General features: G+C 41.4%; 1 protein-coding gene across 2 annotated transcripts; it reads left to right on the top strand.

Moving 5' to 3' along the window:
- Positions 1–1,746: 1,746 nt before the first annotated feature.
- On the top strand, positions 1,747–16,660 carry LOC143102002 (ral guanine nucleotide dissociation stimulator-like 1). Of its 2 annotated transcripts, none has more exons than XM_076265330.1 (17): positions 1,747–2,186; positions 7,292–7,584; positions 7,999–8,043; positions 8,131–8,300; positions 8,461–8,603; positions 8,698–8,937; positions 9,083–9,186; positions 9,437–9,521; positions 10,473–10,544; positions 11,214–11,300; positions 11,627–11,659; positions 11,912–12,033; positions 13,047–13,142; positions 13,296–13,416; positions 14,063–14,356; positions 15,790–15,904; positions 16,123–16,660. In XM_076265330.1, the coding sequence occupies exons 1-17, from the start codon at positions 2,163–2,165 to the stop codon at positions 16,269–16,271; spliced, it is 2,193 nt and encodes a 730-aa protein (XP_076121445.1). In that variant the 5' UTR covers positions 1,747–2,162; the 3' UTR covers positions 16,272–16,660. The 2 variants fall into 2 exon arrangements, with proteins under 2 accessions (XP_076121445.1, XP_076121444.1); XM_076265329.1 differs by having other exon boundaries at positions 1,747–2,218.
- The last annotated feature ends 941 nt before the right edge of the window (positions 16,661–17,601 follow it).

The raw sequence follows: 17,601 nt of genomic DNA, 5'->3' as shown, positions 1-17,601 counted from the left end.
TTGTGTACAAGAATATATCAAAATATCAGCTTTTACAAGACTGACACCGCAGATCAGGAGTGGTCCATGAGTCATTGTGACAACCCACATGCTGGTGGATTCCTTGCATTCTCTGTGCGGTGGAATCAGAGGTCTAGTTCTCTTCAGAGATGATATAGACCACATACTTTCACTGTCAGTCACACACTCTTTTTCTAGAGTCCTTCTTCAGGTCCTTGAGAACAAGGGGAGAAATTAGTGAATATTTAGATACGGACTACATATTTTCAGCCCATGTTGGGGGGAAAATGTTTAGACTGTCTTATTTGCTCCATTTCAATGATGCCGTCTTGACCTCGTTTAAAACATGCAGCAGATGAGACCATTAACAGCGAAGTATGCCGTCTGGAGACATTCTTATTGTGTTTTAAATCCCAAACCTTATTTGGCCAGAATGCAGAGTAGATTTTCAGATATTTTTTTTTATTATGCATGCTATTTAATTATGTTCAAAAATATGGTATGATTTAACTTTTCCAATCTGCCCTATGCTAAAGCTTTAAGAGCTGTCTATTGAAATGTCTTCATACTTAATCACTTTATTGACAATAAAGACAATAATATATGCTGATATTGACAATTATCAGTTTTAGTGTTGATGAAAGGAGAGAGACTATGATGGATTTTACTGAAAAGACAAAAGCATAAAATCCAGCTCCTTTACTGTAATGCATGAGAAACAATCAATGGTAAACATCCTGTAAGATGCTGATGTCAGAAAAGTAGACATCAGGGATATCATCTGTCAATAAGTGATTACAAAAAAAAGAAAAAAGAGTAATTGAATCCACAAATAATCATTCAAAGGTAATCTAGTTATTTTTTAAAGGCCTAAATTCATTTAATTCATTTATTTAACTAAATGAGTCCCAATAAGATTGCAATCTTTCCCAAGGGTGCCCTGGAGACATATTAAATGGATTGCATGCGATGGTTCATTTTCAGCCTCAAAAGTTACATTACTAGGCCTCTAGTATCACACACACCAATTACTTCAGTACTTTCTAATGAAAGATTGCCTTCAGCAGAGATATTCTGTGAAAATACAAAGGAGCTATGCCTACGACCTTCGCTTCAAGGTATGCAAACAGGGAGTAATTCTCACCTGAGACTGTGATCACACTCAAATAATCACTACTGTTCCACACTTGTCTTTGAATAGCAATAAATAACTTCTGCCTATGTTTGTAAATAAACTTATTGTGTCCCCTGCTCTGTGACCAGAGCCCTGCTCAGCTGGAACAGTAGCTTGATTCAGATCCTCTGCCAATTACAAGCCGACAAAACAGGGCTCAGACTACAAAATCTTGTATGACCTACTTACTACCTTTCTGCTTGTTGCAGGCTAGACCTATATTCTATGCAGAGTTTAGACATCTGTAAGATTGTGAGGACTTTACACATTTCTTAATTTAGCAGATGCTTTTATCTAAAGCGACTCCGGATAACATTTCTTCATGAGCATAAATCAAAGTTACCAGGGTGACCACTAAAGGCCTATTGATAATAGGATAGCCTACTCAAACTGAGCAGACTTGCAGACAACGACGGTTTGCGTCAGACGGTAAAAGAGCGCAGATAAGTTTTCTGTTTTGAGTCCCTGCGGGTTTGACAGCAGTCCACACGCCCTCCTGTGAGCTCACAAATAGGGACCTCTCTTCTTGCCTAGACACCACCCACCTGACAGACATGCATACACAGGTGAAGTTGCTCAATGAAGGGAGAGTGACTGTGCTGTGGGTGAAGACGGCCCTCACCGACTGGGATCGCGCTTTATTGCAATCGGATTAGTAGCCTATAGACCAGACTTTTGATAAGAGTAAATTCAGTGTTTTGGAAACAGTTTAAAGAGGGAAAAAGCGTTTCAGTCGTATATGCTTGAAAGATGTGACAAATATTGCACGATCAAGAATTTTTTTTATTATGAAGTGTTACTTTAAATAGATGTTTATTTGTAAAAAAAAATATCAGTGATTAACATTTTTTTGAAGTATAATCATGCAGCCGTAAAGTATTCGCGTTTGTTCTCTCTGAAGTGGGTGACTTTTTCCATTTTTCATTCCTGACAAATCACTGAAATTGATGGGATTACCCCTTAAACATTCACAGAAAAGCAGCGGAAGATGGGAAAATGGCAACTGACTATGGTAGGCTAATTCTGCGCAGCAGACTACATAATGTAAGATAATTTAGAGTATATTAATTAGCCTATGCCGGTTTTTATGAATCTGGTTTCAGTGATCAGTCTGTTAAATTGCTGTTATGTCTGTGCATGTATTTTCTGCACATCGTTGTTTAACTGTGTCAGCTCTGTGGACTTAATGCTCTTGAAATAGTGGCGCATATCAAGTTCAGACACAGCGAGAAGGGAGACCATCGTTCCATTTAAACACCTGTTAGTCATAAGTCATGTAGTGTGGGTCGAACTAGAGGGAAGGGTGGCGGACATTTGGGAGGTTGGAGGAAGGTCGACAGGCAGGCAGGCCCCTGACAGTTTGACTGATGGCGTGAACCTCTCTTGACCAGCATTGTCTTTGCTAAATTGGACGCTTTGTAAAACCACTCGACAGGACTAGCCTACTTTTGCAGGATCTGCTTCGTGTAGCATTTTTATGCATTAAGATGGATTATGACTATCATCTTAGGTGGGTGTCTTTTGTGAGTCAGTAAATGCAAATCATATTATCAAATTTGGAGGCCAGGCTTTTTCAAATGTTGGTGACTGCGCAGGATATGGTTTAACCACAGCTGTGGATTAGAGACTATGTGAGAAAGTTGTTTATTTGGTGCAGCTTTCACTATAGGGACACCAACCCCTGGTGGTGTCATCAACTGTGATACAATTGTATAATGATTCGCCAAAAAACAGGTCAGTTCAGGACTAAGTTTAACAGCTTCATTATGCCATCATGTGTTCCACCTCTAAGAGGAAAAAGGGCAATTGGCCAGTCTCTCGTAGTAGAAAGTATTTTCAGACAGGTCTAGCCAGACATTCTAGCACAACCTCAGCAAAAATGCAGGCCTACTAACTCTTCCCACAGTGGCCTCTTTAAGGCATTTAGTTCAATCATTAATTTGACTCTTAATTTTCATCTTGACCCAGTATCATGTGTTTTGCTGTTGGTGCCTTAATCATTACATCAGTGCGCCTCTCAAGGACATGATGTACAGCCTTCTACCTTGGCACTCTTGTCATATGAAATCTAAGAGATTTGAAAACTGATATGAGCCTTTGTCTGACTGGCTGTAACTCTGTGCCATTATTTCCCCTACTGAGGTATTTTACCATGTGACGTAAAAGCTAGTGACGCGCTTTGGTTTTATAATCCATGAATCATCTGTTAAGAAAACCTGACAGTTCAGTTTCAAGACAACAGGAACAAAGCCATGGATAGAAAATGGGTAAATAACTAATAAATGGGGATATTGAGATGACGTAAGCGAACATTGTGTTACTGTATTTCAAAAAGATGAATAGAGATGTGGGATGAGTGCCTGCGTATTGAAGTGCAGATTTATGCTGATGCTATGAATTGAGTTAAAGCCCAGCACCCACTCAGGCTTTGTTAAAGGTTGATTAGTCTTAGTTTCCCAAAGCAGCTGCATTTCATTTTCTTTTCCCTTTATTATCTGTCCTTTTGTGTTGGTGCTCCACAAGTGTGTCATGACATGAGCAGAGTGTCTTCTTCATTAATAAGGCTTGCTTTTCTTCACTAGGTAAAGCAGTAGGAACGGGCCTGCTAGAGAGCCTGGGAGGAGTATATTTGCAGAATAGTGAGGGGAAGAAGCAGGAGTGAAGACTCTAATGACAAGAAATGAGTCAGTTTGAGAATACTGATTAGGGCTGCACGATATATCTAAAATCTATCGTTATCGCGATATCAACGCTTGCGATGGACATACCGCAAAGATTACATCATTTTCGATAAATTTCGATACATTTTCTGTGCCGTGCGCATTCCATACAGTCTGGTGTATTCACATTCTGAATGTCAACATATTTTACCAAACCGATGCTGTCATGCTGCCCAAGAAGCCCGTCCCCTACCAGTTTAGGTGTGTGGTGTTTTAGGTGTTGAAGCGGGAGCTAAGTCGTGATGGCTGAAGATAGTGAGTCTGTCTCAAATGGTGTACTTACGTGAGTACACTTTCGTGTAGTACACTATGTGCACTGTGTACTGGCGGAGTGCACAAATTTTAACAAAATAGTATTGTCTCATATCAAACACTAACTCCCTGCACTTCACGGAAATGACGATCGCAAACATTTTAACATAACTTTATTGGCGTCCTCAACTCGACAGTGACATGGTCATACTGTGTCAAAACATGAACCGTTTATGTTATAACTTGCTTGTACCTCTGTAAAGTCTGTTTTCCACTGCTGCTGCTTCAGCTTTCTCAACCGCGATTTCCACGAGTTTGAAAACGCTCCCTCCCCTTCCGCTATCTGGCCAAGATGGCGTCCGTTAAGGGCGAAAAGTGTCCAGCGTTGCCATAGACAGTAAAAGAAATGGACGAACAGACTCCGTCGTTTTCAATGGGAGGGCACTGAGTCAAATAGAATGATTTTTCAGTTGGTCCCCCCAGTACTGCGCAGACTCACACTTAACTTCGTGACGTTAGCCATCGAACTGAATCTTGTAACTCATATGATAGATACACAGAAATTCTTCTCACACTTCCTTCGCCTTCAAAGTCATCAAAGATAAACATTTATTTATGTATTATCATCCTCACCAAGTCGAGTTAATGTTGAAGCTACCATACATGATCATCTTCAAAAACAGTCATGCTAAAACAAAACAAAGTTATAGCCTTGACGCTAATCTTCTTTCCACTTTTCCGACCTACGGTCAATCCATCGAAAACCTCTGAAATGATTAATGGCCTTTTTAAAAAAATTAGGTTTACTTTTTTATTATTATTAGGTTCCCTCTGTGTAATGCTTTACCTTAACATACGGTCGTGTATGCTAGGTTTTGCTTATGAGTTACCGTCATAGACAGTAAGGTGGACTGAGCTTCTTATCCAAACAATACGGTTATCTCCCTATGGCGCGAAAGAGAGATTACGTCAAAGCTAGCTTCCCTCCAACCGAACAAGCTAAACGTTCTTCTTACGGGTAACCAACGTTAAGGACGAGGTAGTGGAGTCTGTTTTGCCTTTGTAGTGTTTATGTGGATTACACAGAAGCTACAATATCGGCACAGGATATATGTTTTATGAAGTTATGGTATTTCAAAAAAATCCTACAATTAATGGACTTCTATGGGAGTTAGCAGAGAGGTGGTCCCTCCAGCCTACGTCGATTCTTCTACTTCCGGGAATTCGCCTGCCCCCTTGAGCGTTACACACTCAGCTTTTTGACCGTTATGAGTGCACCATCCGGGAACTTGCAGCGCCTTCGTGTCGTTGGAATTGTCAGTGTGAACACCCTCATGCACTCAAATTAGGTATTGTAAGTGCAGAAGTACGCGATTTGAGACAGGCTCAGTGAGTCGAGCGAGGTAGGCTACACTTGGGTGAAGAGGAATTAGTGACTAAAAGGAAAAGCACGTCTGTTATATGGGAATATTTTGGTTTTATGAAGGATGCCGTGTTACAAACACAGCGCAAATGCGTCCTTCTCCACCGTGTTAAAATAAACAATTTCTTTCGTTATCGTTATATCAGAAGATATCTGTCTTTCACTGTCTGTAAGGCTTGTATTTCATGATTTGCATTTAGCAAAAGCCTCAGACAGCAGCACAGAGGTAATCAGGATTCGTTATTTGTAAAAGTTGTTTAACCTACTTCTTAGCCTGGACTGTGCGATTGCAGCCCAATTACTTTCACTTTCCGCTGCCCTCGTAGTCGGCATGCCGGTAGCCTAATAACGTGGGATGCACAGCCTATGAGGTTACAGACTGAGATGACTGCCGCGATATAGCAAGTAGCTTCTTTGCTAGGCCCATCGAAGGCTGGCAATGTGGAATATTCCGCTGGTTGGTGCACAAGTGTTCAGATTGGCTGTCCATATGTCTTTTATGAGGATTAGGAGCAGATCTTCCACACAACTTCGATAGCCTATCAGGTCTCTTAGCTGTCCATCAGGCCATATATAGCCTAGGCTACATGATATTTTATATTGTTTATGTAGAAAATTATACATTTATTTCTGTAATTATACATTTACCCCCCCCCCCCCCCCCCAAGCAGAATGGGGGGAAAAAACATTAAATATACTGCTCAAAAAAATTAAGGGAACACTTCAATTATACACTGGATCAGTACTCTGACACTGTTTGGTTCTGAGCACAGGTAAAACTTTTGAGGCGAGTGTTTTATTTTGCAAGAACTGTCAGACATTCTGTGAATGTAGGTTGAGAATGGGGAAAAGGGTGGAAGGTTTCAAAAATGTGTGGAAAACCTTTTTTGAGCAGTATATTTAAATATCGCAAATTATATCGTTATCGCAGTACTCAATAATGTTATCGCATATCGCATGTTTTCCTAATATCGTGCAGCCCTAATACTGATGATGGTTTTGCAAATGCAAAGGACCCAATACATGTGTCTGCACTGAAAAACTCCTCTTAAATTTTCAGAGCAAGGCCTCTATTATTTTAACCCATCAGCTCATAAGCTTATCCATTTATGTCCAAGATGTAAACAGATAAACACTGGGCAAGTCCACTGAATCTGGTGTTTTAAATTGCTGTCTGGGCTACATTACCCCAGGACTGATTATTATGGGCTTGCACTAGACAGTGGTTTTGCTGACACTTCAAAGCTTTTGCTTGACATGCATTACAAGCAGCAAGCCATCAGGACCTGTGTTGTTGCCCTGTCATGTCTGCATGAGATTACCAGAGTTGGGATGACGTTACATCACCTCACACCCTTGGGGGGTTGACTGCAGACCCTCCAGCATATTTGGTGCAAGCAACTCCGTGCTACTTTTAACTTCTCCTTTAAGCCTCCTTGTATTTTTCAAAAACACCAGGAAGTGATGGTAGCAAGGTCAAAGATCAGGTAAAAAAAACCAACTACACCTGGCGTTTCCCCTTATGTTGAACTTCATCAGCCCATTTTGATCCATCAGCTCTTTTTATGTCTTGTCTTGTCTTGACACTGACATAGATCTCTGTGTCTGTTCTCCCATGAAGTTCACAAGAAATGGTATGAGGGTGCCTTAAAACCCCCTGAATCACAGCAAATTTGTTGTTTCTTGTCTGCTGCCTCACCCAGTTGTCCGTGTGTCCTGCAGGATCCTGTTCAGGAGTGGGGTGAGGAGTTTGAGGATGGTGCCGTGTATGGGGTCACCCTGCGCAGGGAGCCCGTCCAGCCAGTGGCGGACGCCAGCGTGGCCGTGCCCTCCAACAGTTTTGTCCACTACAGGACGTGTAAAGTGCGCAGGCTGAAGGCGGCTACGCTGGAGCGGCTGGTATCCCAGCTGGTGGACCCACTGGACTCCCAGGAGCAGGACTTCGCACGCATATTCCTGTCCACTTACCGCGCCTTCACCAGCACCAGCAGGCTCATCGAGCTCATCTTCAACAGGTGCTGACCAAATAATGGACAGAAAATCATTCATTGTGTCAGTGTGTGTGTCTGTGGTGGGGGGGGGGGGGCAATTCTCGTTTAAGTGTAAAAGCCCTTCAAATTGCAATGGCCTCACCTGTCTCTCTGTAATGGTAGACATGAAAGCCGCTTGAAGTGTTTTGTTGTTTTACTTCTTCAAACTGCTCCTTTTAGTTAGGCTGGTGTTTTGACTCAGAGGATCTATTTGTTTTTGATGTGTCCTCACTTAAGGGACAACAACTTTGCTGTGACACATAATAAGCATTCTACAAGGGCTATTAAAGACTCTGCAAAGGCTTGCACAACTCCGGGGGAATCCACCCACAACAATGTGGCCACTGTTTTGCTGGGCTTCTTCTCACATTATAGACTATTTTTGTTTCTGTCCAACAGAGAGGGCCTCAACTCTGAAGCTGACCTCAAGCAGTGTCAAAAGAGGTAAGACTCATTTGATCCTCTCATTTTTCACTGGCTTATTCAAGACCACAATATATTTGGAAGAATGCATTCTGTTATTTCCACCAGTCCTCTGGAGGCTTTGGTGCAGACATGGTTGGAGGAGTTCAGTGAGGACCTTTGGGACCCTCCCCAGCACCCGTCTCTGCGGTTTCTCTCCCTCCACCTGAGGCAACACTCCTCCCTGCGCTCTCTGGCTCAGCGCTCTGAAGCACTCCTCAAGAAGTTCCAGAGTCAAGGTACTGTGAAACTAATACTCATCATACTCATAGACGAGCCTACCAATTCTACTGTTCAAGACTCAATAACTTTCTCATAGTTCTTATTGTCTTTTTTTATAAACCTGGTGGGTGTATTAGTCCTTTCATGTTTATTTTCTCTCATTTCCCTCCCTCTCAGCAAACATAAACAATGGGCAAGCTAGTCCAGAAGAGTCCGATGTAGATGAAGATGAGAGAGAACCAGACACACCATTGGACCATCGGGGATTTTTGGAGTTCTCTGTGCAGGGGATTGCTGAGCAACTTACTCGGCTGGACTCTGTGAGTACCACGTCCACCATAAACAATATGGGTGGAGCAGTTGCCAAGTTAGCATCCCTCTAATCTATCCTTTTTTACCCTGTTACCCAAACAGGAGCTGTTTGTGAAGGTGGTTCCATTCCAGTGTTTAGGCTGCATCTGGTCTCAGCGCGACAAAGAGAACCTCTCCCCCACCGTCCGTGCCACCATCGCTCAGTTCAATGCTGTCACTAACCAGGTCATTTCCTCCATCCTCTGCCAAGCAGCCAGCTCCAGCCCGTCCTCCACACGCTGCCCCAGCCAACCCCACGTCCAGAGGGCAAAGGTCATTGAGAAATGGATAAAGGTGGCACAGGTGAGGACACCTGCACCCCAGCATATTAAAGCTCTGAATCGTGGTCACTGTCCATGTTCTATGTGAAGTTAGTTATGCCACAACTCATACAAATGTATACAGTGTAAACACAAATGTTTATCTGGGGGTCTACATGTCTTTACAGGAGTGTAGGCAGCTGAAGAATTTCTCCTCCTTAAAAGCCATTCTGTCGGCCCTACAATCAAATCCCATCTATAGGCTAAGAAAGACCTGGTCTACTGTTAGTAGGTGAGCATCACATGAATGGATACGGACAAATCTAAAGAGCATCCTTTTGACTATCTTCAAGTTTTGCCATTTTATTGTTCCAAATATGTAAATGTCTGCATGAGAACATGTCTACACGTATTGGTACCACTTTCATGCTGTAGAATTTCCGGGCAATTGACCATAGGTGACCACAGGTGACTGTGTGAGAGGTTGAGAGAATGAATAATTGATGTTGACAGCAATGTGTTTCTCTCTTGGGTCTCCACAGAGAGAGCATGGCCACATTTGAGAGCCTGTGTGAGACGCTACCAGATGAGAACTGTGTGTTGACCAGCAGGGAGATCTTCACAGAGGTGAGGAAGAAATGGCACCCACACCCACTAACATACACAGATAGACTGACAGTAAAAAGCAGAAAAAGCTGGATTGGAACGAGCATGAACCTTGTCCATAGAAAATGTCTCTCAATCTTCCACTTTGTAACCATGACAACTAGTATAGCTTTATTGGCATTATAGGTTACATAATGTATTTAACTTATGGGTTGTGCTTCCCCTATGCCTACATTTTTGTTATTTGTCAGAGTTAATGTTTTGTGAACTACTTCAGAGTTGTGTGTTCATTAACCTGAGCTTTTGCCTAGTCTTTGCCTTAAGAACTCAACTTAAACTGATCAGAATAATTGGTAACTGCTTTTCTGTGCCTGGATATCTACTCTGCTGCATTTTTGTAATTCTTACTTGACACCACTAACTCTAATGTAGTAATTTTGGGATGTCTAAAAATAAAGGCACGTGTGGGTCTCAGGTTGTAGTTGTATCCTGGGGGCCTAGAGGTGGGGATTGGGTGTGGTAAAAATCGATATCTGTTGTTGTCCCACATGAAGGTGTTTTGTTCTCCAGGATCCACAGCGACTTTAACCCACATGATTAGGGAATGAGTTTCAGGTGCTCCCAGTCCCAAGGACTTATTTTGTCAACAGTACTTTGCATGCAAGTGCTGTTTTAGCTCAATGTTCTCGCTGTGTTTCCTTGCATGAAAGTACCATTGTTCACTCTGCTTTTAGAATATCAAGAGGTTAGGAGTCCCTGAATGCCTCTGCTTGACAACACTGGGCTTTTAGTAATTAAGGACTCAAGAAAACTTGCTATGAGACAGAATTTCTTATATGGAAAAAAAAGAAAAACTTAACAGTAGAAAACACAACCACAGTAAAGGAACCTACAATAAATATTTCTAGCTAGAGAAAAGGGAAAACAACCTTTATTTTTAATGTTAATGTAATATTCTTTGTTTTGGTTTAGGATGGAAGTCAACCAGCCATAGAGACCATTTCTCCTAAGACACTGAAAAGATACAGCATCTCAAGACAAATAGTAAGAACTCAGAGGAAATAGTTTTCTTTCTTTGCAATAAATGGGCTCTTCAGAGAAATATGGAGCAAAATTATAACTGATATCAAACTGATCATTTCTGAGTTCAGTGCAGTAAAAGAAAATAGATTAGTTTTAAGCTCTTAAGTTGAACTTAACTTGGACTTGGGCTGAGACAATTAGAATTGGAGTTATTTTTTAGGAGTTGAAATAAAGATAATATAGTCCAAATCTTATCTATGAGAAATATAGGCTAGACAAAGGAGAGATGTTATGTTATTTTGTTATATTCCTTTCTTCTGTTAAATTCCGCTTTAGGCATTACTTCCTATTTCTTTAGCACTGACTATAAGAAAAAAGAAACGTATACACTAGCTCTGAAAATGCTGACTTGAGGAGTACACAAAGGGAACATGTGGGCTGTGTTTTTTTTTTTATTCTGTAGCTTTTGGTTAGCGTTTTTATCTTCTGGGAAATCATGTGTAGAAACTAACTTTTCAGCTGAGAAAGGCAGGTTTTTGTTGTGATTGTTGCTTTATATGACATGTCTTTGAAAGTCACTACAGAGTTTAGTCAAATTGTGTTGCTTTCAAGGTGAAACATCAGCCAACATTTAACCTTCAATAAGTCAGTCCTTTCTTGTCATTTAGACATGTCCTTGTCTTTTTGTAGAGTGTCACAAACGGAGTGGTTCCATACCTCGGCACATATCTCACTGTTCTCACAATGCTGGACACGGCCTTGACAGACACTGTGGAGGTGAGACTCCTGCGTTATAGCTGACAAGAATGATGTCCTAGCGTAGTGCTCTACATTAAAGTGTAGATTAACCTAAAAGGAGCATCAGATTTGTAAATGTTTTTTGGGTGTTGGGTGTCTACATTGAATAAGTGTCATTATTGACAACCATTTACCAATTAAAAGCACTTTATACATTATATTAATACGTTCATATTATATCAGTATATTTCGTTGAAAAGACAGATGCCGTAAAACGGGCATGTATTACATGGTCCATAGCTACCTCAAAGAGGTTTCATTTAACTTGTCATTCTCTATTCCTGCCTTTTGGTGTGTGTCATCAGGGGGGTCTTATAAACTTCGAGAAGAAGAGACGGGTGAGTTCCTGCTTTCTTTCCAACAGTGCATATTTCACTCTATTTTAGATGCTGACATTTAAGAATAAAAGAAATCAATCCAAATAAATAAATCTTTTTCAAATGTGTATTTTGCATATCTCATGTATATCTCACAAAATATTGATATAATTGAGTGTAGTGGCTTGTCTTGTTTGTCCTTTGGAGATATGCCTGTCTTGTTTGTCCTTTGGAGATATGCCTGACTGTGCTTGTCACACTCCATCTTTGCAGGAATACGAGATTCTCTCTCAGATCCGCCAGATGCAGTTCTCCTGCTCACAGTACACTTTGCCTCATCATCCCCAAATTGCTGCCTGGCTCCAAGGTCAGAGGCTACTCGCAGACCAGGAAAGGTGGGTGTTTATCTAAGAAAAAGTTAGGTCAATTGTCAACAAGTTTGGTTGTCGTCATCACAAGCTGCATGTGAAATAAATGTGAATGCATTGTGTATAAACATTATTAGTATCAAAAAACATATCGACCATTACATGAATGTTATGGTTATGGTTATGATTTAGCAGACGCTTTAGTCCAAATCGACATACAAATAACAACAATACAATAGTTAAATTTAACAGTAAACTATATTTAAAAAGTTGGTAAGACTACATTAAAGTGTAACTCTGGCGAAAATTGATCCCCTTTTTCTGCAGTATTTTTCGTTGATCAACCACTACAAAGCTTGCCCTGGTACACGCTATAGTCCCAAATCGCAAACAGTGGATTAGCTAAGGGCGGTGAGCCAAACACTTCCCAAATAGCACTTTTTAACCAGTAATTTTGTTCAAAACAGCACCAGACCTCATCAGTAGCTTGCTCAGGGTCCCTACACATAAAACGAAGCATCAACAACGTAGTTAGCGAACCTGAGTTTATTACAGAAGACTGTTAAGAACACAACTGTCCCCCTACCAGCTCCTCCAACCCCAGCGCGAATAATAGATTAACCAAACATGACAGTACAACGAAGCCTTGCGATACTGGGCAACCAGTGGGCCGCTGACAGGCCTTTAATAGCTTATATCCTAAATTATAATTACATCGCCGATTCGGCCCAAAAGTGCGTCAGCCCACCTGGACAATGCCCGGTATGCCAAATGGCCAGTCTAGCCCTGCTATAGCGTATTTGATGTTTTTTAATGCAGAAAGACCCTGGGGTCAATTTTCGCCGGAGTTACACTTTAATAATTAAGGAGCATAGCAATAATAAACAACGTCAATTCAATCAATAGTGATGAAATATTATAATATACAAACCATAACGCATAAGAAATGCTTTATAATGTGGCAAAAACCTTTACGTTGCTGGTCTCTGTTAATACTTTCTACTTTATTCATATGCATTCATGTGTTTCTTTTCAATCAGCTATGAGATTTCCCGTCAGTTGGAGCCTCCTGTGGATACTTGTCCCCAAACCTCCAGTTCCTGGAGTCATCGGACCCTCACCAAGAAACTGTCTTCGTAAGTGCTGGCCATTTTCCCTAAAAAAAGGCTCTTTTTATCAATTAATGGATGACAAATCATTTAAGTCTTTCCCATTCAAATGTTGAGGTTCTGGAACCAAAGAAGTGTTAAGAGGTTTCTCAAACAACTCTTTCTTGGGGATCCTTTTAGCCTTCTGATGGTGAGTGATGGGTCCAAAAAGATGTACGCAGACCAGATCAGTGTCTCCTCCTCTGGCTCCAGTGGCTCTGAAATGGAAGACCTTTCAAACTCCTCCCCACTTCGGCTAGAGGTACAACTTACTGGTTTCCTGTACACCTGCCTCACACCCCACCCCACTACTAGTGCAAACCAGTGAACCAGCAACATTTCCTCAGTTAGTATTCATTGCCAAGCAAACATCCAGGTCATTCCCAGAGTCCATCCCTACAGGGCAATACATTTACACAGCCAATAGACAAGTGGGGTAACTTATGATTAATTATCATAGTGCTCCCCCAAGCTTTAACTAATTCAACAATCTGTTGGGACCTCTGTCCTTGCTGTGCTGCACCAGGCAATGTTAACTAAACATGGCCTTGAGGTTTGCATTTGCATTTAGAGTTTTCAGCATCAACAGGACTGAAATTAATGTTCCTAGAGGCTGTACTAATTCCTCTCTGAGTGCAGCATATTATACAATGTTTGCTGAAGTTCTGTTAGTGCTGTGCAGGCTGAATATTAGTAATAAAAGAAAACAAGTTTAAGTTCTGTGTTTTACACAGAAAGAAGAATGAAGAAAAGAAAGGCATTGTGTTATAGCTGAAGAAATTGTGCAAAATCAATGTATAAACCTCGGTTCAACCAGAATGAACCACACAAAGCCATTCTTATAAATGGATTTATTTTCCACTAAAGTCATAACAAACAACCACCCTCTTCTCCGCCTCTGTCTGTAGTCACTCTCTAGTTCCTGCCACAACATGGCTGACTCCTTCCCATCCTCTGCATCCTCGGACACCAGCAGTGCCTGTGGTTCCTTGACCTCCAGCTCACAGCCAGACCTCTCGGGTCCCCCTCCCTCTCCACTCTCTCTAGCTCCACCCAAGAGCGCTTTGTCCTCCACACACAAGCGGTCTGTGTCGATGACCTCGCTGCCCGTGTACAACCGGCAGGTGGCTGACTCCTGCATAATCCGTGTCAGCATGATGGGTTGCGAGAGCAGCAATGGAAACATGTACAAAAGTATTCTGGTAAGACCTACTAAAATGTTCACATTCTTGAAATGGCTAAGCCAGGGGGAGGGGGATGCTATGATCTATGACTATGAGAACACATACAATGACCTGTGGTTTGGGTCATCATACATACCTGACCATGACCTAGATGAGGAAATGTTGGTTAGAATTACATCTAATTTCATCAATCATAACTTTAAATCTGTAGTTCATGAAATGTCTTAAGGCGTATTCACACCAAGAACGATAACAATAACTATAACCATAACGATAAAAGCGTTCACACTGAACAACGATAAACAAAGTCTCTCCTTGTGTTAATGAATGTGACGGTTAAAATTCGATGGGTTCTGACTGGCTATTAGCCTTTTATCGTTCTGAAAATCGCTCTGAAAGTGATCCCCAACGATATCGTTCTTCATGTCATTATCGTTATAGTTTATGTGTGAACGTCGTCATTCATATTAACGAGAACAATATTTATTTATAGTTATAGTTATCGTTCTTGGTGTGAATGGGCCTTTAGATGTGGCTAACGTTTTACAATCATGAAGGCCATTCACATCTATACAGAGTACTGGTGATGTTAACTTACTTTGCCCTCCACAATTATTGGAACCCCTGATAAAGTTATATAAAAAGTCTTAATCTTAATCTTTTGGCAGTTTATCTTGGTGTCGCAATGAAAACAATGAGGAAAAATCAAATCTTGAAGGGATTCTGAGAAAAAAGAATATCATAAAGAAATAATCTTCTCAACAAAAACATATGTGCCACGACTATTGGCTGGGATGCCTGTTATAGTAGTTGAGGGCTCAAGGCATGAAATAACTATGTCCTTTACCAGGAGTTGGGTAGAATATTGAGTATATGGCCTGATTTGTTTATATTGAATAGTGCGGTATGACTGGGTGATCGAGGCAACATGGTCACCTTGGTAAGAGCCAGAGATGTCAATTTTGATAGTTTGTTTGGCTGGGAGGACCAGTAGTTCAGTCTTTGAGAGTTTCAGCAGAAGGTGATGTCCCTTTATCCATGAGGAAATTGTTGTCAGGGAATATGTAGAGTGTGCAGAGTGTATCATCTGCATAGCAGTGATATGAGAAGCCTAGCGAGCTTCTTATCGACGAAGAGAATGGGCCCCAGCACCGAGCCTTGGGGGTACGTCTGTAGTGAACTAGTGGGATGTGGGATGTGGATTGCTTTTCTAGCCAAGATACATTGAACAAGCGCCCCATGAAGTAGGATTCAAACCAGGACAGTGTTGTGCCTGTCATGTCCATGTTTGAGAAAATGGAAAGAAGGATGCAGTGGTTAACCCTGTTGAAGGCAGCCAATAAGTCGAGTAGGATGAGTACCGAGGACTGAGTTGTTGTTCCGGTTTCTTTTAAAGGCTTCCGTCACAGACAACAGAACCACCATGACTGTTTTGTTTTTTCCCTCCTCAGCTCACCAGTCAGGACAAGACAGTGCAGGTGATTCAAAAAGCCTTAGAAAAACACCACCTTGAGAACATGAACAGCCACGACTTCACCCTGAGTCAGGTTCTATCAGAAGGCAAAGGTAAACTTTCCATTGACGAAGTTATTAGTGCCTCAAGCATCCTTTTACATAACACACACTTTTGTTGATGGGACCAGTATTTTATGTGTAAAAGAGTTCATACACATGACTTAAATGCAAATGCAGATTAAACTTGGCCTACATTGCCATGATTCAAAATGAAAGTCCCTGTCATAGTGTCATCTAAATGTCCTCAATAATCTTTTCTCCTTTTACAGAGCTTCTCATCCCAGACAAAGCCAATGTGTTCTACGCCATGTCCACATCTGCTAATTATGACTTTGTTCTACGCCACTGCCCAAAAGGATACTGCAGGCCCCCACTGAGTGCGTCTGGTCTAGGCACACTAACTAGAAGACAGAAGTAACAGTGCCATCTCCAGGCCAGATTTCAAGCAACGCCGAAGAGGATGAAGTCAAACTTTTGCATTGTTTGTGAACTTTTAGCCATATTTTTATATTGTACATTTTGTGTAAAAAAAGAAAAAACTTCACTTCAAAGCACTTTGAGATGGATCATTGGATTTACGGTGAGACTTAAGCTAACACATGTCAAGAGGCAAGGCATTTCCTATTGTTGTCTTGTTGGCAGCATGAGTATGACTGTTACTGAAAGGACAGCTTATTTATTAATGAAGCAAATGAACCATGAACTGTATCCTGTCATCCCCATCCCCTTACAAACACACACACACAGAGAGAAAAAGAGAGAGAATGTGGCTGTTTTAAGTCCAAATAAACTTGGTGTGATTTGTTATTACTGTCTTTATCTTGTTACTGGTAATAATGGATTGAATTTAGCAAATTTGACCTGGATCAGATATAGGCTAGGCCTACTTATTTCTATAAGAACTATAAGAATCTTGTACTTTGAGATGCAATATTATAGTAATCTATATATAAGAATACTATAGATAATATAGCTGCAGGCAGCAATGAGGGGGCCAAGCAGTCAGGAGTTGCCATGGCAACAACAGACACATGGCTGTAAGCTGTCACAACAAGTTTCATGTCTAGCAGCAACCAAAGATTGGCTGAGATATAGTCACTTCCTGTTTGGCGGCTTCGCTGCCGATTTCGATTGGCTTTGGCGGCTCGGCGGCTTCAGCTCGTGACCTGGAGATTGTTCAAAGCTTGACGTCATTGAGGATGTCTCATTTGTCTACCAGAGAAGGTGAGAAGGAAGGGACGATGCGTGAGGAAACACAACAGCATCCTACGTGGAAACGTTTTCTGTCAGAAAACAACAGCATCCTCCGTCAAGGGTTTTCGCTGCTTCTTCGCCGGCTCTGCCATTATACACACGTTTGCAACAATCACTAGCCAGGTTTTGTTAGCCTGCCTCTGTGCTGGGGATGCAGGATGTAAACTGACCCTGCTTCTCGCGATGTCTGAGACTTTGTGAGACTGAAGGTCGCGGGTAGGATACACCGAACTTGCAAGCGGGATATTCTTCCTACAGGCAGTAGGGGCGGGCGAGAGTCTTCTAATGTCTAAAGTCTTCTAATGATTAATTAACACGAAAACGTTGCCTGGTGTCCCTTTAAGTTGATGCCTGTTTTCTTCATGTGTTGTATTTAAGTAAGTATTCATTCATTCATTCTCAAAAACCAAACCAAATTTTTTTGTGCAGCCTCAGGATGGGGTCCCGACTTCATGTACCAAGTTTGTTTTCGATAGGGAAAAGTGTTGCTGAGA

The sequence above is a fragment of the Alosa pseudoharengus genome, unplaced genomic scaffold, assembly GCF_046254945.1.
Source record: "Alosa pseudoharengus isolate Yale_2024_CS ecotype anadromous, Long Island Sound unplaced genomic scaffold, YU_APseudo_1.1 YU_APseudo_1.1_scf_4, whole genome shotgun sequence".
Lineage (NCBI taxonomy): Eukaryota > Metazoa > Chordata > Actinopteri > Clupeiformes > Clupeidae > Alosa > Alosa pseudoharengus.
The sequence above is the reverse complement of the archived record's forward strand: the minus strand, read 5'-3'. Positions and strand labels throughout refer to the sequence as shown.

Coding starts and splice junctions, on each gene's coding strand:
- LOC143102002 (XM_076265329.1), top strand. CDS start 2,171: ATGGCAACTGACTATGGTAGGCTAATTCTGCGCAGCAGACTACATAAT. Junction 8,301..8,460: donor CAAGAAGTTCCAGAGTCAAG/GTACTGTGAAAC, acceptor CCTCCCTCTCAG/CAAACATAAACAATGGGCAA. Junction 12,034..13,046: donor CTACTCGCAGACCAGGAAAG/GTGGGTGTTTAT, acceptor CTTTTCAATCAG/CTATGAGATTTCCCGTCAGT.